Raw genomic sequence first — 27161 nt, forward strand, 5'->3', positions numbered from 1 at the left:
TCTTTCCCTTGAGAGGCAGTGTGGGGTAATGGACTTGGAGTAGTGGATTTGGACAGCGGAGATCTGGGATCAAATTCTCACTTAGCCATGAACCGCACTGGGTTGCCTTGGCCAAGTCACAACAACATCATGGTCTGTAATCCTGAGAGCAGTTCTATATTAAGTCCCAATGAACCATGAGTTTTCCTTGAGCCTCAGAATACAGAGAGAAAGTGTCAAGGCCAGACCATTATCAGCTTGTTTCTGGTCTGTGTTGATTTTGTATATTCCATCCTTTTCCATATTAATCTGCAATTGTTTTAACCTGCATTTAGCAAATCACATTTAAATATATTTAATATGATATACAAGAACAAAGACCCAGAAATATTTAGTGGAGTATATAACACTGAGTAAAATCTGAATAGGTATAAGCTGTCAAAAGCAAAATATACCTCTTTAATCTAAAAATTAAAACACTGAACTGCCTTACCCTTTAAGCATTTTCTCTGTCTTACCCTTTATGGTGAATTTTTCTATGTCCATGAGAGATTTCTCTTATTCCTAATGGGTCTACATACATGTTCACTAAGCGAAACTACAGTTTTGCATACTACTCTAGCCCCTTTCAACATGAGTCAGAGCATCGGCATGAAAAATGGCAGCCTAGGCTTCTGACAAGGAAGTCAGGCATTTTGCTCATCACAACCATAAACAAATGAGTCCAGCGCACTAGCCCTGAAATCATACATTGCATTGTATTCTGACTGCTCTGGATTGGATCCTGTTTCTGCAATGTTCATAGGAAGCAATGGGCAGTTACAACCCGCCTATCTCCAAATTGTGTACCAACTACAACCAGTGAATTTTAAAATGCAGCTGCCAAACCAGATGAAGCTGACTTCAGCTAGACTAACCAGAAAGACAAGGAAAGCCTCATAATGGGTAGCCATGATTGTGGATAATCAGCTGGACCAATCCAAACCATTAGGTCATCCCAAGCAGGCAGGTATACCTTACATACCCAGAGCTTATGTCAATTCCAAAGTAGAACTTCCAGATTGCGCACAGTTGTACATCATGCAAGAACTGTGAACCAGCATTCTTTGCAGCATTAAAAAGCATCCCAATATGTACTTCTTAGGTGCATGTTGCTTTATAAATGACAGACTTCATAATTTATTCACCTGAGCTATTGCAACTCCATGTGACCACTTGAGTTTAATGAGTACAGTTGAGTTGCCCATGATAATGGGGGGTTTCCCTGTGTTTGCACAGAACTAAGTAGCATGAATCTGGTGCTGGAAAATGCCAGTTTAAGTTTAGCAGCTGTTCATTGGAACTGACAGCAGGTAACAGATCAAATATTACTGAGTTTGCCTTTAGGTTTGAAACAGGGAGGTTTTTCAGTGTATGGTGTTTTAATGGCATGCAATGCTTTGTGACAGAACCAAGCAGTATGGCAGAACATAATGCAACATGACAGGCAAAATTCCTGTTCTCTTACAACAATTAACTATCTTGCAGGTACAGCATGACAATGCAATTCAGATCATTGTAAGGAATTTAAAATTTTAGCTAAAGGCATGTGGCAACAAAATTGTATTGCTATTAATTGGACTAGTGGAGACAGTAACCCAGGAAGAGTGGCTGAAAAAAGACCCTCCTCAGTTTGCAACAAGTGTGCACAGTAATTTTTTAAGGTAACATTAAAGCAAGAAAACAATTTAGTTTTTCTTTTCTGTCAAAAGGCTTCTGATGGTTTTCATATCTTTGGTGAAAAAAATGTGTTTTAATGCCATAATGTTTTTATAATGCTATTATGCTGTATACTACTTCAAGTACCACTTTAGTTGCTAATTAAAGTGTGGCATAGAACTAAATAAATGAATATTTATCTCAGTGTCAAATTATTTATCCTGCCATTGTGAATTACATTGTCTGGTCAAAGCTGATTGGTTACACAGCAGTGTTGGTGCCTCCTGGCGATCCAGAAGCATTCTATGCATTCTCAATTTCATCAGTTACATCATCAAAATCTTATTGGCTATGTAGTGTTGTGTCATAACATTCATTACATGAGCCCTGATTGGCTGGGATCACCCAGGAAGGAGAAAGAAGCAGCAGTCTGGAGAAACAATGACACTGAACAGGATTGGGGGGGGGGGAATGAATATTTACATATAATATAATGTATGTGGGAAATAATTCTGCCCCTTCAAAATAACTATTTTTAAGATCAAAATCTTATAATATTTGACACAATCCTTTTTCTTCTTGGTATGTACCAATTTAATTATATAGAATAATAAACTGCCCAGCCTGTGTGACATACACTTTCTCCTTGTAGAAAGCACGGCTCCTCTATCAGGCATGACAAGGATCAAGTCTGTACCTGCAGTCAGATACTAACAAATACTAAATACTAGTCCCTTAAGCAAAAATCCAATGTTGATTGGCCTTGCTGAATAATGTGGTACCTATATATGCAACCTCCCTCATGTGATTTGCCCATCAACTACTTGAATATGTCTATGACGTGATGACTTCTAAGCTGTTCATTCTGTCTGGCAGCAAAAGAATGGATGGCAAGCAACAGACATATACCTGAAATTAAGAGAGGCCACAAATTGGAATGGGGTTTTGTTCAGACATACAGAAGTTGGTTCTTTTGTGCTATTCTATCCCACATTGCTCTTCCCAAGCAGAGTGTATTTCTGGAGTTTGTAGAATCTGGAAGGTGATCTAGTAAATGGTCTCATGTGGAGAGCAATGTCCATACCAGACATCCCATGCATCTTACAGAATAGACAGAGTCATCAATTTAAAGTGAAGATGAGCTAGCATGTAAAAATCATATCTGCCAAGATTTCCAGGTGTTCCATTGTGCTATGATACAGAACTAACTTTTTTATTTCACTCTCTCCCCTTAATTTCTGAAGAGATGGTCCAAAATGTTTCAACTACATTTTGTTGCAACATGTCAGGCTGGGAATTTATTATCTCAGCCCCAATAGGTCTTAATAAGCCTTACACAACTGTTTAGGCGTTTATTCTATTAACGGCTGTTCATTCCAGTCGCTACACCTGAATATTCATGATCTTGCTATTCCCAGTGCTTCAGTGTAGCAGCTGTTTGAAATCCACAGCAAATGTTCAAGAGAGTTCCACAAATATAAACACCCTCACAGCTAAATGTTCGGGGCCTGTGCATCACTAAGGAGAGACATGAAACATTTATGTGAAGCATTTTTTAAAAAGAGAGAGAGAAGAAGAAAAAGAAAAAAAAGGAAGAAGAAGACAGCATTTATAAAGCTTAAATGGTCCTTGCCCTTTGGGGAACACGTCAAATGTGATTTGGGAGCATTTCACCATGGAGGACAAAGAGTCTGGAGAATCTTACATTCCATGATGATGTTACTCACTCGACTAAACATTAATTCTGTGTAATAATGGAGGGATTCAAGTTTAATTCCTTTTTGAATGGGTAGTATGCAATGATATAGGTTATTTCAGAGTTAATCAAAGTGGGCTGACTGAGAAAAGTAGTTCAAATATGTGAACTTACCCTGAGATAAATGTTCTTGTTTCTTTAGTGCACATCCCCTCATACCAATGAGCATATTATTAATTTTGCCATAATTGGGGCAACCACTCATTTTACAGATTACTACCTAATTGCTGTTCATCAGTGTTAACACTAATATTCCCTGTGTAACACAAAGTATGAGCAATAAAACAGCTGTGGGCACAAGCCTGGGTACCCAAATTTCTTGGGTGCATGTCAGGGAATACAGAGCCTCTAACCTGTATGCTAGACACTGCGTAAGTAAAGGCTTGGGATTTTTTCCATATTTGTTTCAATTGTCCCCTCAAACCCCAAGCAATATACTCTGTTTATGTTTTGAGTGTGCTTTAAAGTGTGTGTTCCAACAGCCGATTTTCCCCATCTCGCCTATCACCACACTGAGTTCCACCTCAAGATTTTTGGAAGAAGCATGTCTTCTGATTTTTCCTTCAACACACCTACCCGTCTGGAAGTTCTGGTTCTGGTTTATCACATGTTGCATTTGGACACGTGCTCAAACCATCCTTTGTTAAGTGATGTTGGCCCATAATCAGAAGACACCTTGGATTAGACAGACTGATCCCAGCACAATTCAATTCTTTTTACAGTCACTAGATTGTGGAGCCTTATGGGTTCCTCTTTAAACTATATTTCCAGTTCTTCATGAGATGTAGACCACTTAAACCAGGCATGTCCAAAGTCCACTTTGGGGGCCTAATCCGGCCCACCAGTCGGTTTAATCTGGCCCCTGTGGCAGTTTATTTCCTGGGGTAAAATCATAAAAAAGCTCAACAACTTCAATTGGTCCTTTGGTCCGCCCTCACGGCCCTTCACTTCATCAAATATGGCCCTCCTTGAAAAAAGTTTGGACACCACTGACTTAAACTTAATACAGCTATTTCCTTTCTGATCGTTTCCTCCCCCCCCCCCTTACTTTCCTCTGTCTTTGATTCTCAAGGTCTAATCCTTATTCTTTGGATGGTTTACTCTCATTCACCTTGAATTTAACTTTGACTGCTGCAATTCAGGGCATTAGCTTTGTCTTTACTTCCTCATAATTCCACTTCCATTCTCTCCAGAGGCTTTGAAGTTATTGTTGTTGGGGTAAGTTTATTTCTTTCGCCAACAGTGTATGCTATCATATCTACCCCATCATCATTCACATCAGCCATTTTTAAAGTAATGCCAAACTCATGAATTTGGAGCATTTAAACTTTTGAATTGTAAAGGTTCCCACTAATGAACAATTCTGTCATTTCTCTACTCCGTAACATTCATAGTAAGGAGGTTTTTTCCAGTGCAAAGAGACATTTGGTAAAGTTAGCTACCATGCTGATCTCACCAACAACAAGAGTTTGAGCATTTGTAGCAAAGTTTATAGCAACCCTGGGATTAGCCGTAATACACCGGGGAAAGAATTGTTCATACACAGACCTGATCTCTGTGAACAGTAACGGTTCCAGGCTAATAATGAAATAATCCATTTTTTACCAGATGAAAGAAGAGGGATCAGAAACGTAACTTGAGCTGAAGCTCATAATGGTACCAAAAGCTTATAATGGAAAATATCTAAAGAATCCGAGACTCTCTTTGTTGGATATGAATGATTTCTTTTTTCTTGTGAAAAGTGGATGAAGAACTTGAGAAGAAGGGCCTGAGTGGATTTTATGAGAAAAACCTCTGTTTGGGAAAGAACGGCTGGTGTCAGGTTGCAGGCCAAACACATCTCACTGTTACGTAACAAGAGGCACAGATGAAAGATGTTCAAAGAACGATGTGCACAGCAAGTTTGAACTTTTTTCATCTTTTGTCTCTTTTGTGGCCAACAGAAAGAGGGGGTGGCAAATTAGATCATTCAACATTCAATAAGGGGTGCTTTCCAGAATAAAGCAGAATATAACCATTCATAATATAATTTGCCACAAAATATATGGCTTCAGCACCTCACTTAAGCCTGCAATTCTCACTTATGTGTGTAATTCTTACTCAAGCATGCATCACATTGAAATTATTGGAACTTCTCACCTTCAGTTTATGATGTGTTGCAGTTATATTTCAGGTGGTTGCTTCATTCTTTCCCCTTCTCATGATTTCCCCCCCTCATACATACAAGAAACAAAAGGAAGGAAGGAAGTCTATATAGTTAGGGTCAGACATCTGCTGGAACCACAAACTTTTAAAGCATCCCCATTGAGCTCTGCCACTATTTTCTTCTGATGGCCCACATTCATGAGAAATGATATCCCATGTGCCGTAGCCACAAGATCTTTGGTGTCATCTGACAGTTCCTTTTCCTAACTTCAGAAGTTTGATAGCCGTTTTTAATTAAGAAGTAGGAAAGGGAAAGGACTTCTTTTTAAAACACGTTTGGAGTTAAATGGGAAAACGGGTACCACTTTTAGTTTCAGGGTACAACAACCTGCCTGATTCTGCATCTAAATTCTTCCTGGAAGGCTCCTAGAGAGACTGTATGTTGAAAATCACATCTGTTCCATGGGGGAAGCCATATTTTTTTCTCTCTGACAGCAGTGGCACGGCATCCAGTCCAGTTGCTCCTAGGGAGAATTGCAGCCTGTTTTCAACATGCATGGCAATACTTGCACACAGCAGTCGCATCAGGCTTTTCTAAGCATGTGATTTTTTTAAAAAAACTAAATCTGTGCAGATTTTAAAGAATTTTGTATATTCCCACCCTCTTTAAAATCTGCACAGAAATAGGACAGGATAGGCTTAGGTTTGAGCACAGGCAGAAGCAGAATGGAACAACCTTAGGCCCAGCTATCCCTATCTCCACATGGTAGTTCCCTCCCCAATTGTGAAATTCCCCTTCCCAGAGAGGCCCACCTAGTGCCTGTTGTAATGTCCAGTTGGCACAAGACAAATGCCTCTTAAATGACATCATTGTTTTATACTGTCTCAGCTCTCTGGATTTTTATCCGTCAGCTTTCTGTTTTAAATAGATCAGTCTCTGTGGATTTATTTCGTTGTTCTCTGATTTAATTTAATATTGTGGGGTTGTTTGGTGCCTTCATTGTATTTTTATTGCAGTGTGGTTATTTCTGTTGCAAGTCACTCTGAGAACTTTTGCTATAGGATTCCATAAGTAATGCAAATAAATCAATAAAGTTTCATATAAATAAGTAGTCATACTTTTAGGGGGGGGGGTTGTTTTGTTTTTTTGAGAAGCTAGATGCTACGGCAAAGAGACTAAACTGGGGAGCAATAGGTATACAGAAAGATGTGCTGGCTTACCTATCCTGGAATTGCACCTAAAATCTCTTCTTTGGTAGAATTCTGTCTTTATATTATAGTTGTACCTTTGTTCTTGAACGCCTTGGTACCTGTACATTTTGGCTCCCAAACACCAAAAACCAGACAGTACTGTACTTTTCTATCTATTAGATGCCCCCGTGTATAAGACCCACCCACCCCTATTTGGAGGGACTCAATTTTAAGAAAATGAGGGGAGATGGCCCAAAGTTGTTGAGCCTCTCCGCCCACGTAGCTGCGAGCAGGAAACACTCCCTAGATCATTTCCATCCCCCCCCCCCACACACACACACCAATTCCCCCTGTTAGATCACTCTAACTTCTGGCTACCTGCTTTCTATTTTTCCCTTTTATTTAAAACATACATACTGCCTGTTTCTTAAAAAAAAGAACTCCATGATCACTCAATCAATGTGATAGTGTTCCCTGCAACACCCAAGCCCAGCCCTACCATCAGACAGAGTGAGGCAACCACCTCAGGTGGAGAATGACTGAGGGTAGTAACAGCAGTCCCTGAGCACACACGCTTCTGTTTCTTGCCACATGGCCTCTCCTGAACCCCTTAATCTAACCTGCTGCCTCAGGTGCTGTGGGGTAAGTCAGTGAAGTCAGGTGCTGTGGGGAAAGTCAGTGAAGTCAGGTGCTGTGGGGAAAGTCAGTGAAGTATATGGAATGGGAGGGATGCCTTCTTCTTCTTCACCTTAGACAGCAAAATTTCTTGGGCCAGCCCTGCCCATAACACTTGGTAAGAAAGCAATGAGTGGAGAATGGAAGGGAGAAATATTGAGGTGTCCCATGAGCCTGTCACTTTACATCTCTGAAGGCCCCTAAGAGATAGATAGATGATAGATAGATAGGTAGATAGGTAGATGATAGATAGATAGATGATAGATAGATAGATAGATAGATAGATAGATAGATAGATAGATAGATAGATAGATATAGATAGATGATAGATAGATAGATAGATAGATAGATAGATAGATAGATAGATAGATAGATGATAGATAGATAGATAGATAGATAGATAGACGGATAGATGATAGATAGATAGATGATAGATGATAGATTAGATAGATAGATAGATAGATGATAGATAGATAGATGATAGATAGATAGATAGATGATAGATAGATAGATAGATGATAGATGATAGATAGATAGATAGATAGATAGATGATAGATAGATAGATAAAGGTACCACTGACCATTATGTCCAGTCGTGAACGACTCTGGGGTTGCGGCACTCATCTCGCTGTATAAGCCGAGGGAGCCAGCATTTGTCCACAAACAGTTTCCAGGTCATGTAGCCAGCATGACTAAGCCTGGTGAACCAGAGCAGTGCACGGAAATGCCATTTACCTTCCTGCCGGAGCGGTACCTATTTATCTACTTGCACTTTGACATGCTTTCGAACTGCTAGATGGGCAGGAGCTGGGACCGAACTGGAGATAGATGATAGATAGATAGATAGATAGATAGATAGATAGATATAAATAGATAGATAGATAACCCTATAAATTTGGTCCCAGGTTATCTAAGGAGCCAGGTTTATAATTTCTGAAATTCAATAGCTTGGGCCAAGATGAATGATGGCAAATTATTACGATTGCTCTGCAAAAAATAATAATACATATAGCATTTAAGCACCTGCCTGCTGCCTCCTTCTATGCTGTCACCTCTTTATTGAATTTAAAGTATGCATACTTGGCCCCAGTCACTTTCATTTTTTTCTATCCCAGGAAACTGAATTTGTGATATGCAAAATTACATTGTGTTAAAGGAAACGTGTGTGTGTGTGTGTGTGTGTGTGTGTTCATTTATACAGAGATAGCTCGTTTCACTTTAAGAATCTCCAAGTGCATTACTGTATAAACTAGTTAAAACCTTGTGGGTAGGCAAATATGTATCTGTAAGCTTGCCTGTGCACACATGTTTATGAGGACAAATCTACATGATTTATATGTACACAGAGGCAGATAAATCTTTTTATTTCAGTGACTGCTGCAGAGAGAGTGAAATAAGAAATAGCTTGTTGATTAGTAAAGTGATTAAAAGGATCATCTTATTGATTCCCGCCCAGCTAGGCCCAGACCTCAATAATGAACACTGACTGGTTTAATAAGAAGAAAGGCAAGATTTACTAGACACATGTGCTTTTCATTAGAGAAAGCAGAAAGGAAATAAAAATGCTAACCTATCCAGTCATGCATAGGTGCCTCTTATTCCAATAAGGAGCTAACAGACAAGTACTAGAAAGTAGGTCTTAGCTGCAAACGAGGGTCGCCTGTTGAAATCATTGAAGTATAGTGGATTAAAAAAAACATTGTTCTGTTTCCAAATTTTTGTCTTGTGTTTTATTATTTCCACACAATCAGTTGCCTGTTAGGAGTGTGCAAAATGCTCAGAGCAAAAAGATATTGGAAGGGAAGATTGCAGCATGGCATCTTTAGCTTAGATAATCTGTCAGCTGGTCTGGGAGATATATAGAAGAATTGCCTGTGCTATCCTTCCACTCCCAAAACACACATACCAAGATGGTCTTTCCTCCCTCCATCTAGAAATGTAACTCATGGATGGATCGCTAGTGGTCAGCCTTTTCAAAAGTGGGAGACACCGTTATTCCAGACATGCATTGGGAGATGTGCTTTTTCATTTTGCCATATATTTGATGGTAATGCTGTTGTGACCCACCCTAAGTTAACCTGTGGGCCAGCAGCAGGTCTTCTCCTGCCCCACCAACTGAAGACCAAGGTAATGATTTCAAGTCTTGTGTAACAAAGGTTGCTCAGGTCCCAAAGGTCCAACACTAGAGGTTTTAGATGAATCTACCTTTTTCTTGATGCGTAACTATGTCCTGGGCTATCAGTTGCTACACACAGCAGTTGACTTATACTACAGCTGGATTGGTGACATTCTCTTCGTATACTATTATGCATTTTTAAGTGCGATTTTTTTATTCCATTATGTGTGTGTTGGTACTTTCATGAAAATATAAAATTGCCTTAAGCCTAAAATATTGGAAAGGTTCTTACTGTGACCACAGGTGAAGCATTTACCCCTCTGTTTATTGATACAAATTTAAGGATTTGGGAAGCATTTGAGTTATGCTATTATTGGTTTTAACTTTTTTTTCTATACCCATCTACCAGCGCAAAATGGAATATTTATGGGGGTGGGGGCATCTTGTAAAAGAAAGAAAGAAATCCATTCTGTTCTTGAAAGCTCTGCTTGTTCTGCCTACATATAATTTCCACATGGGCATTTGATGACATAAAGTACATATGTTGAGTTACAAGTGGGAAAATGCTTAAGATGGTGTGATGTACTATCTAATAGTGAAGAAATTTGCTTTACAAGTGAATTAACAATACACTCAAGCACTTTGAAAGCCTAGCACAGGGTTGCTACAGTCAATGCTTCTATCTGCTCTTACACAAACGAATGTGCTAACCTATTTTTGAAATTCTCTTATCACAGAAAGGAAATCTGTTTATTCCTTTTCCCCAAATCTTCTCCATAGGATATCGTCTCTGAAATTTAGATTGCTATATGATAGTTGTGTAAGGTAAATGTAAAGGACCCCGGATGTTTAAGTCCAGTCAAAGGTGACTATGGGGTGTGGCACTCATCTCGCTTTTCAGGCCGAGGGAGCTGGCGTTTGTCCACAGACAGCTTTCTGAGTCATGTGGCCAACATGACTCAACCGTTTCTGGCGCAATGAAACACCGTGATGGAAGCCAGAGCTCACGGAAATGCCGTTTACCTTCTTGCCACAGTGGTACCTATTTATCTACTTGCACTGGCATGCTTTCAAACTGCTAGGTTGGCAGAAGCTGGGACAGAGCAATGGGAGCTCACCCCATCATGCAGATTCGAACTGCTGATCTTCCAATGGCCAAACCTAACCCAAGAGGCTCAGTAGTTTAGACGACAGTGCCACCCGTGTCCCTAGTTGTGTATAAGTTCTATATAAAGAGCATATGCCAAGAGTTACTAATGTAATATTTTAAATTTAACAAGTTGTATTTTGCAATATAATATTTTTCACCATTTATTTCTGCTGGTGGTTTTTAGTGCATGGGTTTGAGTCTTCCTGATGATTTTATTCTCTGCTTACTTAAAGTACCCTTTGTATGGGCTTGTATGCTGGTTGTTTTTAAGCTAAAGGAAAACTCATTTTATCCATTCCCTGTCTTTTTAAAATAAACTCTCTAAATTCTATGGACAACACCTTGCTTGAGGTAGAGAAGATTATAAAGAAAAGCCACAAACTCTGACAGGTTTGTTTGTTTGTTTGTTTGTTTGCAAATCTTAAGTAAAAGACTAGTATAGAACATGAGTTGTTAATCAAAAATACTTCTGTATTCTATCGAGCTTCTTCATTCAGAAGTCATTATAATTTCTGGTTGAATACATATTGCTCAGTCTTTAATCTAGCCTACACAAAAAATAAGTTGTTGGTTTGCCTCTGCCTTCAAATTGTGGCTGTTCATAGTTACTGCAACCCCACTCTTTTGGTATGCTTAATAATAATGCTACTATTAACTAGGTCCTGTACAGCATCCCTTCATCCATATATCTATCTATCATCTATCTGTCAATCTATCATCTATCTCTCTCTCTCTGTCAATCTCTCTCTCTCTCTCTCTCTCTATCTCTATCTCTATCTCTAATCTCTATCTCTATCTCTATTGCTATCTCTATCTATCTCTATCTCTATCTCTATCTCTCTATCTTCTTCCAAACCCAATTTTCTTCCAATTCCTAAATATCTTTCAAACCGAATTCCTAACACAATGGAATTGCTAAATGTACAGGTATTAAGGGGGGTGGGATTTGGCCCCTTCTCTTTGCACTTTTTTATAGCTGCAGCTTTGCATTTTTAGAGTTATTATATGAGCACTACTCCAATAGGTGTCATTGTAAAGCTGGTGAACTCTGAATAAACCCCCCAAATATGCTGATGCTTCTCTCTGAAAAAGTAAAGTGAGTATTATATGATTGTTCAATCTGCTTCCTGCATCATAGCAAATGTGATCTAACGCATCACATGAGATTTTAAAGTGTTCTGCAGAAGTCTGATTAACAGCAAAGCGCTAGGAAAAAGTATAGTATGCCATTTAATTGCACTACTACTGCCCAAGTAATTTTCTTGTGGGTTAAGCTTTACTTACCAGCTAGCCTTCCCATATATTATCTGTATACAACAAACCATGAAAATGTTGACATTGCTTTCAAAGAACTCAGGCAGCCTAACCATGAAGCTGACTAAAATTACATTCTTAAACCAGTTTAGCTGTATCAAGTTGGTCCGTATCCAAGGATTCAGTATCAAAAGTGGGAGAGGGTTGCTGTGAAAGTGCTTTCTTCTCAGTGGGTTTTCAAGGGGGCTGTGAACAAGAGCAAGAACGAGGGAGCCTTAGTTCCGTCTTGGAATGGGTTTGGTGCAGTTGGCACACACAGTTAAGTCAGATTAGCTACATGATGAATTAATGATACTGTAGCTACACAATCCCCAGTTACCTGAAGTCACACAACCAGAAAGAGAAGCCCTGATTTAAAGAAACAAAAATGGTCCTGAGGTTACCTCAGCTCTTGAATAAGGGAACAGCTCTTGAATAAGGGTTACAATAATAATAAGACATCAGGGTTTGAGGCTCATTTACAAAAGTGAACATTCAAACAACAAGTGGTTTACATTGTGAATATTGAGACCATTTACAATTGCGGATCTTAACCCATCTTTAAAAAGTTGGCTTTTGGTGAAACCTTTCCACCTACCATAAGAAGGCTTCTATGCGTATTATTTTATCTGTTGAAACCATTTAGGTATATATATTTATTTATTTATTTATTAAAATGGGGTTTCGAGTTTTTATTTTTATTTTTTTTATATATAATATTTTATTTTCCACATTCAATAAACAAACAGAAAACAAATCGACAAACACATCAAAAAGAAAATAACAAAAACAAAACAATACATACATTATACAGAAAGAAGAAAAAAAAATGAAAAAGATAGGAAGAAAAAAAAAATAAAAACAAATATTGTGTCATTGTATTCTTCAGCATTAACTTAAGTCTGCGACTTCCCCATGCCTTCCCACTCTGTATTCTAGATCTTATATTCTGGTAGTAAACTCTTTCCCTCTGGCGTATCTTTGGTTCAGATTAATGTTATTGTCTTATTTATCCTTACAATTCCCTATGTCTTACTAAATATACTTTCTGTAACATTGTCGTTTTTATAATAACATTCTTGTACATTCAATCTGATACCTCAAACGTTCATAATTTTATAATGTTTCTGTAGATAATCTTTAAATTTCCTCCAGTCTTCCTTCACCGTCTCTTCTCCCTGGTCTCTGATTCTGCCAGTCATTTCTGCAAGTTCCATATAGTCAATGAGCTTCATTTGCCATTCTTCCAGCGTGGGTAAATCCTGCGTCTTCCAGTATTGCGCGATGAGTATTCTTGCTGCTGTTGTAGCATACATAAAAAGAGTTCTATCCTTCACTTGAACCTGTTGGTTTACCATACCCAGGAGAAAGGCTTCTGGGGTCTTTCTAAATGTATATTTAAATATTTTTTTCAATTCATTATAAATCATTTCCCAGAAGACCTTGATCCTTGGGCACGTCCACCAAAGGTGAAAGAAGGTACCTTCTGCTTCTTTACATTTCCAACATTTATTATCAGGCATATGATACATTTTTGCAAGCTTGACTGGTGTCATGTACCACCTATATATCATTTTCATTATATTCTCTCTTAAGGCATTACATGCCGTAAACTTTATTCCAGTGGTCCACAACCTTTCCCAGTCAGCAAACATTATGTTATGGCCAACGTCTTGAGCCCATTTAATCATAGCCGATTTCACTTCCTCATCCTGTGTGTTCCATTTCAGCAGCAAATTATACATTCTAGACAATATTTTTGTTTTAGGTTCTAATAGTTCTGTTTCCAATTTTGATTTTTCCACCTGGAAGCCAATTTTTCTGTCCATTTTAAATACCTCCATTATTTGATAATAATGAAGCCAATCTCGGACTTTACTTTTTAGTTTGTCAAAACTCTGCAATTTCAGTTTGTCACCATCCTGTTCTAAGATCTCCCAATACTTCGGCCAATTTGCCTCCATATTGAGTCTCTTTACTGCCTTAGCTTCCATTGGAGGAAACCATTTAGGTATAAATGGATGTTTTAGATACAATCAAATTTAGGTGCAATCAAAACAGAGTAATGCCAATGTGGTGTAGTGGTTAAGAGTGGTAGATTCGTAATCTGGTGAACCTGGTTCGCTTCCCCGCTCCTCCACATGCAGCTTCTGGGTGACCTTGGGCTAGTCACACTTCTTTGAAGTCTCTCAGCCCCACTCACCTCACAGAGTGTTTGTTGTGGGGGAGGAAGGGAAAGGAGAATGTTAGCCGCTTTGAGACTCCTTCGGGTAGTGATAAAGCAGGATATCAAATCCAAACTTTTTAATTTTTATGCAGAAATCTGGGTGGTGTCACATAACAATGTGAGAGAGATAAAAATAGAGGTGATCCAGAAGGGAATTATTTTTTCTAAAGCCTTTGCAGTTGCAAAAAGAGCCTCCTTTTGGTTATTTCGTAGGGGAGCTGTAAATCGTTGTGAGTTCCTAATAAAAAAAGAGGTGGTGATATTTTCCATGAACAAACATTCCCACCACAATCACACAGTAAATGGGAATGACTGTTAAACCTTGTTATATATGTGTGTGTGTGTGTGTGTGTGTATACCTTGTTATGTATATAAATACGGTGTAGATGTGTCCTGAGTGGATAGCAGACTACAAATTAAGTGTTCTTTCCCACCATCAAGCTACAGTTTTCTCCCCAACAACTGGATACTAGTTTATGCTACTGTCTGAAATACACCTACCTGAATATGCCATATTGAAAATTATGGGACTTTTTTATAAATAAAGAAGCATAGGACTGCACCATAAATTTTCCAGTGGTAATTTCTAAATGGTGGTCAAAGTGACTGGAATGTGGAATGGGCTGATCAACTTACTGTAAAAGATAACAAACTACTTACTGTATGGAAGTTTTGAACTGAAGGGCAATATAAAAACGATTTGAATTAAACTAGTTATCTCTGTTACACATATATGTTGAAGGAAGTATGCAAAAGTTCCAGATGACAGGGGAGCATGGGCAGGAAAACTTTTATTCAGCTGTCACACAAGCATATGGGCACGTATGCAGAGCTGGTGAACAAATATACAAGAGAACACTTGCCATTTTTCTTGCGGTCCATTACAAACCTTTACACAAATCACCCAAAGCAAGGAAACCACATTTGTCTGAAAAGTCATGAGAAAGTATGACAGGAAAGGGTTACTCTGTGTCATGTTCCTGTGAGGATGGGGGGGGGGGGGGAGAACTGTCTTAGGTTTACTATTGTCTGCAGGTTTGTCTCCGTGAGAACAGAAGGTTGAGCCCAAGGTGAAGTGTCAGGAGGAAAAATTGAGGGAATCATAGAGAAGATGGGCCTTGTACATAATTGATCTGACACAGCGCTGCCCACTCTATCATCATGGCTGAAGTATGGCTGGCCCCCTGTGCAATAATGCATGTGCATTTGACAGCACAAGACTCTGTGTATTAGGGGCTTGGTTTAATCAGGAAGGCTACTCTGCCTGTCAGCGCTGCCATATCGTTGTAAAAGTGAGAATGGGCTTCCAACCAGCAGGAAAAGCTCTGTCATCTTAAAGCAAAAATGAAGTAAAAAACAAAAACAAACCCGGGGGTGTGGGGGGAAGCACACATTTTCCAGAGGTACTGGTATTTTATTCCTTCTTCTTTGTTGTATTATTTTTCCTGGCTTGTTTCTGCTTTAAACTGGGGCTGGGAGGGTAATTGCATTGGTACATAACTTTAATAACCTCAGCAATACAGAGTGCAAGGAGTCCTGAGCTCAGTTTGAGCCAATGAAAACAGAACTGTCACAACTGTTACTTGAAATAACCAGTCTGAGAACATGACTGGAAGTGTGGTATATATACTGTATTTTTCGCTCTATAAGACGCACCAGACCACAAGACGCAGCTAATTTTTGGAGGAGGAAAACAAGAAAAAAAATATTCTGAATCTCAGAAGCCAGAACAGCAAGAGGGATGGCTGCGCAGCCTGCATTCGCTCCATAAGACACACACACATTTCCCCTTACTTTTTAGGAGGGAAAAAGTGAGTCTTATAGAGCAAAAAATACGGCAATACCTACAATAAATAATAAATAAATTATTAAATACAGATAATTTAATCATGGAACATCAGTGGTTGAGAAGGGGCTAAGAGAAATTATGGTTGTACAAATTAAAATTTCTCTCTCTCTCTCTCTTTTATTTAAAAAATGGAATTAACTCCATGCTGAACTCAGAGCATATATTTACAGATTACTTCACTGTAGAAGCATTTCGTATTAACACCAAGTTGAGAGGCTACCCCAAGGTAAGTGATCAGATTAGCATCTGTTGAGATGACGCACAACTGTTTGCAGCAATTTCCAGAGCTAATCCAATTATGCAGAGGATTGAGGAGGACACTGGAATAAGGAAGATAAGCAAGGAAGGTCTCAGAGATAAAGCAAGCCAGTCAAGGACTTACATTCTCAAGCAAGTCTAATCAGGATGTCTGGCAAGTTAGAATAGGACAAGAGCTTACTGTAGGATATATTTATTTCTGAATAGAAATTAGCCACTAGTTTCAAATTTTATTCCAGATGCTGGATGAGGCAGGCTGATTGTGAAGGCCTGTGCATATCTAGTCAGAAATTAAGCACTTCAAGACCCCCAACCAACCCCCGGGGAAAATAAAGAGACAAGGACACAGAATTTAGGTTAATGTTAATGGGCAAAATTTAGGCCACAACTTTATTGGCTACAGAATGTGAGCGGTATTGGCTTAGGCATTGGCTTCAACAGACTATATCTGACTCCTGCCCGCCTTGTGGGAAGTCTGGAAGGGTAAACCACCAGTAGGGGGAGCACCACTGTTGCAAATTGACTCGAGCAGCCAGTGGTTTAAATTGCCCCAGCTACGCCCCCCAGTGCCCTGATTGGCCGCCTGACAAATGGTGTGGCCGAGTCACCCTCAGCGTGATGCGGGATGCTATCCTGCTCCATGCCTGGAGGCCTGAGCACAACCAGGTCCCACTCAGAAGGGGAACCGATTTGCTGCATTCAAGAGACATTTGTTGTCAGGGCAGAGAATATGTCCCTTTGCAATCCATGTTTGGCCCGCATGGTCTCCTTCACATGGAGAAGTTCACACACATACATTGGTATGCATGTAGGGTCCTTCCACATACCAGACAGGTGTGCAAGTGACAGAGGATGCTAAATGTGCATGTCAGGATATAGTAACTACTGTCTGCCCTCAGGGAACGATGCAAACTGTAACGGTGTGAAGGACTCTAACAGAGAAATTGCTGCACTGTTTCCAAATTACAATTCCCAGGATTCTTTCAATAATGACAGTAGAACTGGTATGAAACAGAATTAGTTTTGTAAAGTAGATCTGCCCTCTACTGAGTATGAAGGAGTTATTGTAGAGTTCCTTAGTGCGTGCTTGATATATGTCTAAAAGAACCAGATCTTCAGTGCATAGTTGTCCAACTCTTGTAAGTTCCCTGAATTGCTCAGAAGTTATTTCTTCAGCAAAAACACTCTGCATATATCTAGCAACAAGTTTCATACTCTGAGGTCCCACTAAAATGAGCAAATCCCAGGGCTCAGTTCCTCATCCATGGATAACAGGAGCTGATACTTTGTTTCTTATCCAATCTTGATAGTAACCACAGAAGTTATTTATAATCCCCTGGCCACTTTGACTTACAACCTATCGGTCTCTGATCTTGCAATGTATCTCAACTCCTAATTGTTCTTTGTGTATCAACCAGAATCTCTTACTGTTGCACAACATTACCCAAGTCTACTGTCCAAGCTATAGATTTGCTCCTATGGGAAATTTACATTGTTTCATCTCTGAAAATGCCAAATGCTATGGGACTTAAAGAGCAAGAGCTGAAAGTAATCAACCTTTCACAGACAGTTCAAGTCTTTAAATGGCATCATATATATTGAAAGAACAATACCTAGTATAAGAGAGCAATTTATACATTTTGGGTTGTATCCACTGCTACTCAGAGTAGACCCATTGACATTAATGTACCCAAGTTAGTAATGTTGATGGATCTACTCTTAGGACTAGAATTGTGATAATCAACTTTCAGTTGCTTGCTGACCATTTTCACTCCCATTCTGCCCTTTGATGGTAAAGATCAACTACATCTGTGTTAAAGTGGCTGGTTAACAATATTAATTCACTACAGTTCATGCATGAATCTATTTATACAAAATAATATGTATAAAAATACCAACAAAATAATATGCATATTCTTGCTATATACTGGATAAAACTAGATAAACAAAACAGCAAATCAACTAACATTTTCTAATTTAATTGGTTAGGTGTGCTTGATTCAGTAACATTTTATTCCATCACAAATGAGACCTAGTGGAATTTGTCTGAAGGGCAGAGGTGCCTTTGATCACAGATTATCATTTTTATAAAGATTAAGTTCTTTATTTTGGAAAAATCAACATTTGGCCTGAATGAAATCTCTCATTGCGGGATTTGTTTTTAAAGTAAATCCTATTAAATCCTGTTTGCTTTGAAAAATATGAATTTATATTCTCACAGTTCCAATCTTGTACAACATTCCTAATTTTGGATACTATTATATTTAGAGTAAACAGTGCCAGTTCTCCCATTAGGCAATATCTTTGACCTTTGGCTCAGGTGGCAGATCATGAGGGGTGGCAGATGAGTATGCCTGGACTGTCTGCTGCTGCAAGGCCAAGCCCTAACATTAAACAGAGTGAGGCAGCAGAGTGTGATGAATGGTTTTGGAATGACGCCTGCCTGTACCCACTAGGCTAGCTTGCTGCCCTCAGGAGGACAATGTCCCATCACGAGTGTCAAAATAAAATTCAACTGCCAGTCCAATCACCTTTAGTATCTGAAACTTGCCCTGGGCAGAAAAATATGTTAGGTTGACCCTGGCCACTGCCTCTGGCCACTCACAATTGGTTGCCTGCCACCACCACTGGCACACCCCCCCCTTCTCCTTCAGGCCTAGCCATTGTTCCAGCTTCAGGGCACCTTAATATATGTCAACTAAACTTCCATCCAAGCCACACTTTCATGGAAATCAGTCTTCAACTTTATTGGTAAACTGAACACAACTTGAACAGCAAACAAATTACAAATGCAGATTACCAAATACAGTGGTACCTCAGTTCTCAAACATCTCCGCTTACGAACGTTTCAGAACCCGAACGCCGAAAACCCAGAAGTAAATGCTTCCATTTTCAAACGTGCCTCGAAAGTCAAACGACTTCCACTGGGTGTTTTTCAATTTTCTCAACTGAATTTGTAGACAGCCCTTAGTGCCTCAGTTTTTGAACGTTTCTGAACTCGAACGGTTTTCTGAAATGGATTATGTTTGAGAACCAAGGTACCACTGTACTTAGCTTTAGAAGCTTAAAAAACGGAATGAATAGGAAGTAACTGACTAGGATAAAAATGGCGGTATGGAAGAGGTAAAAAGATAACAAAAGACCAGGCCCTCCAGGCTGCAACTCAGAGTGGCGGAGAACAGGACAGAGTGAGACTTTTCTTCGTCTGCAGTATTGGATATTCTACATAGGAATAGCTGATCAATGCATGATAATAAGGTTTGATCAGTTGATTAACAATGGGAAAAGAAAACAGTTCTAAATGCAGAGAGCAGGGGCAATATAACAAATAAAACAATCCTCATTTGGGACAGAACAGCAGCTGCTGCCTAAACCCTAAGAATGCTAAGTGGCATTCCTGCAGGTGGATTCCTCAAGGTTGCCAGTGCTTTTAGTCTGAGAAAAGGTGCTTCCTCAGAGTGAAGCACTGTGTGTGGGGTGGCAGTTCTACAGTTCTCTACTATAACATTTTAAATAGCATTTATTTGCCATAACAATCCATAATGGGACCACAGAGGGGAAGGATTACAGCTCCCTTACCCTATGCCACAATTCTGATGCAGATCAGTAGCTGCTTATGGCTGCTACTAATTTCATTAATATCATAACTTCCAGTTTGGGTCTTAAATTTGGGGAAGAGGGCAGATGTGTAAAACCAGTGTCCAGAAATGACTTCCAGGTGAAAGTTGTCTCAGGTTGTTATGAGTGTGGCTTTTAGAAACAGGAATGTTTATATCCAAACCTACCCACTCCCAAATTCCAAAATTCAGCAGGATCCCTACGTTAGGAAGGGATGTGGGTGGTGCTGTGGGTTAAACCACAGAGCCTAGGACTTGCCGATCAGGTCAGTGGTTCGAATCCCTGCAACGGGGTGAGCTCCTGCTGCTTGGTCCCTGCTCCTGCCAACCTAGCAGTTCAAAAGCACGTCAAAGTACAAATAGATAAATAGGTACCACTCCGGCGGGAAGATGAATGGTGTTTCCGTGCGCTGCTCTGGTTCGCCAGAAGCGGCTTAGTCATGCTGGCCACATGACCCAGAAGCTGTACGCCGGCTCCCTCTGCCAATAAAGCGAGATGAGCACCACAACTCCAGAGTCAGTCACGACTGGACCTAATGGTCAGGGGCCCCTTTACCTTTTACCCTACTTTTAAGGGGTCTGGAAAGCTTTTATTTCCCTATTGGTTTATTTTATTTCCTTACTTTCAACAACAAACATTGAAATGTACTTGTTTTAGGTGCCCCTTAGTGTTGACTTTCAAACAAAATATATAGCAAAAAATCATGTTTGTACAGTTTCATAATTTCATTTCATTCCAGTGCTGGTCTCCTGAAAACAAGGGAGAAATATTTTTTGGGTGCTGTGTGGGGTTACTGTGGCCTCCCAGTTGTCACCTGACAACTGACGACACTGGCTAGGCTGATGGCATTTGGAGCCCAATAGTACTTGGGTGGCCAAAGATTCCTCATCCCTGATTTAGACATTCTGATAAAAGTTACCTTTAATAACAAGTAGCGAAGAAAGTTGTCAGTGAAAATGAGAGAGATTGCGGTATTTTCTGTACCTTTATATCATTTGATTATCATATTGGTTTCTGTAACAATACCAACTGAAGCTACAGTTCAATGTGTATTTACATGAGAAAGCTGCATGGGGCTTAGTTCCAAGCAAATACTCATAGCTGTTTTAAGATTTATTTGCAATGTAAATTGCCACTTCACACATCAGTCCAGATTAATTTTAAACATATCATATGTTATTCTGCTGTTCTGATATCTACACTAGTTATTCTGCTCTCATCATGATGTCTAGCAAATAAACTTTGCAGGAGTCTTCAGTGATATTCATTTTAGAGAGTATCCAAAAGTCTCTGGCAGACAAGGGTTAACAGTCTCGGTCTTCCCTCTTTGTGCAGACATGAATAAATTAGCATCCTGAGTGTAGAACATTCCCTTTTACAGTAGGTGGTGTTCTTGTTACACTTTCATACATGGCAGGCTAATTAACTATCTGAAAGAGAACATCGTTAAAATTATTTCTCCTACCTCTGCTTAAAACATTTCAACATTTTAATGTGCCCAAGCAATTCAATTATATTTAAAATGAACAGCTTAACCACAGTTTTCTTCTATAATGACATTCAGAACAGAGTTCACACTTTACTCTGGACACAGACAAAATTTTATAGAAGGGTGGGGGAGCCTATATTTGATTCATTATATTTAGCTAACATTTTCAAACTTACAAATGGGTCTTTTTCCTGTTCCGAAGGTGTTTGATGGTTGCAAAAGTATTCTTTCCCATGGATCTCTACTTTGAAAGGGGGAAAAATGACAAGATATTTGGAGTTGCATTCTTTTTTCCCTTCTGAAAATATATTGCAAGCATTCTTAGTGCTTTGGGAAGAAAAAACATACAAAGGCTTCTTGTTTCCTGCCTAGTCAAAATATCTGAAGTTAAAGCACCAGTGAGACAAAATGGGATAATAATTATTCTCTTTCTTTCTTTCTTTCTTTCTTTCTTTCTTTCTACTGCCCTCCATCCGCAGATATCCGGGAGGTTCACAACATAAAAATGCAACATAAAAGCACAAAATACATGATAAAAACAAGAACAAAAAACCCTACAAACCAGTAACCCCTCCCTCCCCCTCCAATGCTAAGTATTATCACATTGTGGTGCTTCATTAATGTTATCAACAACTGAGTACATTGTGGCTTGGCTGTAGGGCAACATGGTTTTAATTTCAATTTTGCATCTGTAGCAAAAGGGAAACACACAACATACACATACTCCCTTTGTATCACACACACGGAATGGGAATGGACTTAAAAAATTAATGGGACATGAATTAAAACAAGCAAATTTGATGGTTGCTTTTTCATGCTTACAGCTACCTGTGGAACTCATTGCCAAGGGACATTATGAAGTGTAGTAGGATATATGCCTCCAAAACTTCTGCATATCCCTCCAAAACATGTATCAACCCAGAGCAAAGGCGGCAGCAGGGGCTGGTACTGAGAAACACATCTTCAATTATTTGTATGATGCCGATGACTGTGTGGCATTTAAATCACTTTAAAAAAAAAAAAGTAATTCCGTAATGGGTCAGCATAGCCTTGTGTTTATATATGTATAACAAAAATATATACAGTATGTGGCTGTGCATTATAGAAGTCTGAGCAAGTCCCACACACCCCTCACAAACACAGCACCCCAGTCTAAAAAACACACCCCAGAGGAACTTTGCCTGGGGAGGGGAGCAGTGGTGCTTCTCTTCCAGTATTTAATATCACAACAACCCTGTGGGGTGGGCCATGTTGAGAAATAGTAACTGCAGCAAAGCACCTCTGTGAGGCACAGGCCAGGTGTTAAACCTTTCCAGTAGTCCAAGCCCTAGAGGGGGAACACAACCATGCATGTATCCCTCCCTGTAAACCCACAACCTCAACTCATGCCACAAATACCCAAACACCCGACAACACACACCCTTCGAAACCCCAGACATTGAAACACCCACACCACCGCTCAGCAACGGAACAGGTCACCTCTGTACCAGGGATGCTTCAAAAGTGAGCCTGGGAAGCTGGGCTGATTCTAATGATTACATATCTGCGGACTAAATAACCTTCTGTGATATATTTCCAGGCTTTTCTGGCCTACTTCAGTGCTGTGAGGCTGCCTGTCGCCTGACACATCCAAAATGGCCTCTCTCTCGCCTCCTTGGCCTGCTCTGCCCTTTACCCTCAGGGATTGTGGGCTTTGGTTTTGGCCTTCTGCCTAGGCTAGGAAGCCTGTCGTATTTGGCTTCTGCCTCTGTTCTGCTGAGGGTATGAGTAGAGGCATCAACATTGGTGCCGGCGTCAGAGAAGGGGCCCAGGCCAGATTCAATGCCACAAAGGCCCACAGCCAGCAATTTTGTGGCAGAAAGGATTATTCGAGGAGTTCGCGAAGGGGGACAGAGACTCTGCGCAGAACACCAGGCACTTAAATGCAGGTAGACTTGGACTTTTAAAGTTATTTAAGTATATTAAATAGGAACACAGTTGATTTATTATTAGTGCATAGCCTGGCATGGTTGTGGCCTAGTCATTTTGCAAGGCCGAGGCCTAGTGATAAGGCAGAGCCGCTAGTGGGGTCTTTTTGTTGGAAACAGGGATATACAGAAAAACCACAAAGGGATCAAGATTTATCTGCTGTTCCTCCTTTGGCAAAATATTTACTTGAAAAGTGTAATTGTTGAACGGTGTGTTAGCAAGTGTTAGCAAGATTTCAAAACAAACCATGCACCAACAAAGCATTTCACCACACACACACCCCTCTACTGATGAACTAACAACACATTACATTAAATGCATAGTGTGCAAAGCCATAAGCAGTGTTTTTAAATTAGTATTTGGGGAGAGAGGTTTTCATTACATATGAAGTTCACAGAGAGGTCCCAGCTGCAGTCCCTCAAAATCAGTCCTTTTACAGAAAAAAAGGTTCCCAGTAACACTGCTAATGTACAGCTACTGTATATGCTTAGAAGTCTCCTGTCATCATTCTATACACTCATATAAGATATAAGTTTATTTCAATTCCAAAGTATCTGTGGCACAGTTAGTACAAATCACTCTTTTCGTTTGCTTAGTATTGGTCTGCCTTGAAGGAGTTCAACAAAGGGCATCGAAAACTGATAAACTATCAATAGAAGCTAGAAAAATTAGCAGTTGCCACTAGTAATTCTCAGTTAAGGCTATTAAAACAGCAAATAGTCATATACTAGATACAACAGAAAAAGCAAATGTAGTATTCATCCTTTTGGTGGGGGGGGGGACTCAAGTTCTCTTTTCTGTACATAAGGTTAATTAATAACATGCAGAAGCTCATAGTTTATGTAGGAAAATATTGTAGACATTTATTAGTATGCTAATAGAGAGCTACCTTCATCAAATTAAATAACAGACAGCAATGTTGTATCAGACAGGATAACTGAATTATCTTCTATTTACTGACAGGCAGATTCTGGAAACAATACAGATTTGCTTTTGTAGTACTTTCAGTGTGTCTGAACAAAATATCCTATTTCTCTTCTTTCCCTTAGCTGGTATTTCCTTTCAGTTACATCCCTTTCATCTGTAGCCATAAGACAGGCCTAATACTAGGTGGCCCTTGGCAGCAGATGTTTGTAGTGGCGATGAATAAAAAGTTACTGTTTTGGGTTGGTATATTTGTTTGTTTGTCTTCATTCACAATAATCATTTACTTGGAAACAATAGCAGTAGAAATAGCACGGAAAAGCCATATTGGTCTGTGTTAGCTGGGTGGGTCATATAGCGACCAGAGCAAATTCTGTCATGCAGAAGGATGTTGTGAAGATTCACTTGATCTGAAAGTTTGCTCACTTCCATGTAGTCTTGTTTACATGTGTCTTGATTTCTTGGTCATGGAATCTCTTTAGTATAGACTCTTTGCCTCAGTTTTTCCTATCTATAAAATGGGTAAATGTTTTCTAAATGCTCACTTTAATAATATACTGCACATATGTGTCTTTGACATATGACTTGGCATGGAGTATACAATGACAATTTCTTATTTCTTACTTTGTGCTTCTGATATCGTTTGAGCCTGAGTTCTCTTAGGGTGATATATTGGACTTGTTGCATCATATAGTGCTTGATGGGATGGGAAAAATGGATCCTTTGGAACAGATAACATGCCTACTGCAAACTCACTATTCTACACTGAGTCTACTGAGGGCTTGCTAGACCTTATCTGGAGTAAAGTATTTAATTTTTAGGAACACAAGTATTTATGTTTATGGTGTGGGCATCAGAAATTTCAAGCTGCAAAATTCAGGTTTTCCTTATAGATCCTTAGAATGTGTTTATGATAAGTTAAAAACATGTCAATATTTGCCATTTTTTAGACTGTTTTCAGTATTACAATAACGGTCCACTGAAAATATCTCAAGATGCTGAGGATACTATTTTAATACACATGACATATGCACACTAAAAACATCAGATTCTCTTGCGGTTCTTTAGTGGCCTTCTTTTCAAACTGTCCTTTGTCACTGAAAAGTGAAGCCTTGCTTTATTATCAGTTCTGTAGGGTTGTATTACACCCTTTGGCTATGCCAAGTTCACACGTTTTCTTCTTACTGTAATCCCCCAGAGGTCACAGTAAAGGTCAGGGCAGAACATAAATGATACTTTGTGGTCTAACATTCACACAGTAATCAACTCATAAATCCTGGTCATACTGTAATGAGAGTGTAAGCGATAAGGAAATGTAGAGACTGAGTCTTCATGAAGGAATAATGCTGAAAAGATAAGTAAGCAATTAATGTTATTGTTAAATGTACTGCAAGTTGGGGAAAGCATTCTTATTTCTCTGTTTTAGTATTTCTCTGTTTCTAATATTTGGCAAGTATCCGTCTGAGTGACTATATTACTGTGAGCATATTAATTTATTGGTCATACCTAAAAACATATTATTGTTTGGAAAATGGCATTTGATGAAAGGACACTTTTTCAGTGGTAGACCTTATGCTTAGCGTGAAGAAGGTCTCTGGTTCAATCCTGGACATCTCCTGTTAGGCAGTGGAAGGTTCAAATTCAAAACCCTAGAGAGCTGCTTCCAGTCATGTAGACAATGCTGCATGAGATGGAGCAATGGTCTGACTTGGTACAAGGCAGCTCCTTATGAAAATGACTTTCTATTCACAAGTAATGAGTGATTCCCCATATATGGCTGTCATGTATTAGTTCCTCGATAAAACACATCAAATCCCCCATTTATAGCTGAATGGAATGGGCACAACCATCTTCCATGAGAACTTGCAGGGAAACCTGGGTAAGAACAAACATTTAACAACCATCAAACTCAACCATCACAATTTTTATTTTATCTAAAATATACATCCTACGCTGTTTCCAGAAAGTAAGCTTTTCTTATTAACAAGCTCAGTTTGTCTCAAATGTTTAATTAGTCACCTAATGATCTTTAAGATCATCTGCATTCACCCTTTAACATCTTTCTGCTTGTGATGTTTGGAGGGCAAGGGTACCAACCCTTGGCTATGTTACAACTTCATACCCTTAAACTCAACAGATCTTTCACTTGAGCAAATATTCCATGTTTTGTGGCATTATTTTATTCAGGATAAGTTGGAGTAAACCAGTGGAATGTGGTTATTTGTGGTCAGTTACATGCTTTTGACTGCTGTGATGGATTCTAAGTTCAATTTGATAGGATATTTACATTTACATTAATCTTTCACTATATATCTATATTCAGTTAGCTGGTGTATGAAATATTATGAGAGAGGCAGGCCCCTCTCTGTGTACTATATCAACCCTCCCTCCCTGTTCATAGGTATGAAAACTTGTGATAAATACATGCTAACGAATCTTGGCTAAAAATGGATGGTAGGTGAATGTTTCCCATATGCTTTCACCTTTCCTGTAGTGCCTCTTATGTCAGTCTAGTCTCCTTGGAGGAAAGACATAATATATAGGTGATACAGAGAGAGAATAAAAAAAACTTCCTTCATCTGAGAAGAATTTTCACCCTGACCAATTAACTGATGTACAGATAATTGTCTCCAAGGTGTAGCATGGGTTGCCTGTGCCTGGGGCCATGGGGGGGGGGGGAACAGGAGGGAGGGAAACAGACGGTGCACACATGTGCATTCAGCTGGCTAATGGCATCCGCATCACCCAGGAAATCACAGGTGCGGAGATAAAAAGAGTCATCCCGTTGTCTGGAGAGGTCACTTCCTGCTTCGTATGGAGAAGCC

General features: G+C 39.4%; 1 protein-coding gene and 1 long non-coding RNA gene across 10 annotated transcripts in view; one reads left to right on the forward strand and one right to left on the reverse strand.

The window, feature by feature from the left end:
• Positions 1 to 27161, forward strand: part of NFIA (nuclear factor I A) — a 403887-nt gene that overhangs the window by 45949 nt on the left and 330777 nt on the right. Inside the window, exon 1 of one of the 9 annotated variants that reach the window (XM_083448110.1) lies at positions 23042 to 23372. The exons of 7 other annotated variants lie outside the window; for them this stretch is intronic. In XM_083448110.1, coding sequence (XP_083304236.1) covers positions 23367 to 23372 — 6 coding nt within the window. In that variant the 5' untranslated portion in view covers positions 23042 to 23366. Of the gene's footprint in view, positions 1 to 23041; positions 23373 to 27161 lie in introns of those variants that run through there. One more of the 9 variants, XM_083448122.1, reaches the window with a different exon arrangement.
• LOC310680982 lies at positions 20743 to 23060 on the reverse strand. Its single transcript, XR_014513037.1, has 3 exons — positions 22924 to 23060; positions 21621 to 21685; positions 20743 to 21385 (listed from the first exon to the last, which is right to left on the reverse strand). It is a non-coding gene; the product is annotated as an uncharacterized lncRNA (long non-coding RNA).

This window comes from Podarcis tiliguerta, assembly GCF_965153285.1.
Source record: "Podarcis tiliguerta genome assembly, chromosome: 6".
Lineage (NCBI taxonomy): Eukaryota > Metazoa > Chordata > Lepidosauria > Squamata > Lacertidae > Podarcis > Podarcis tiliguerta.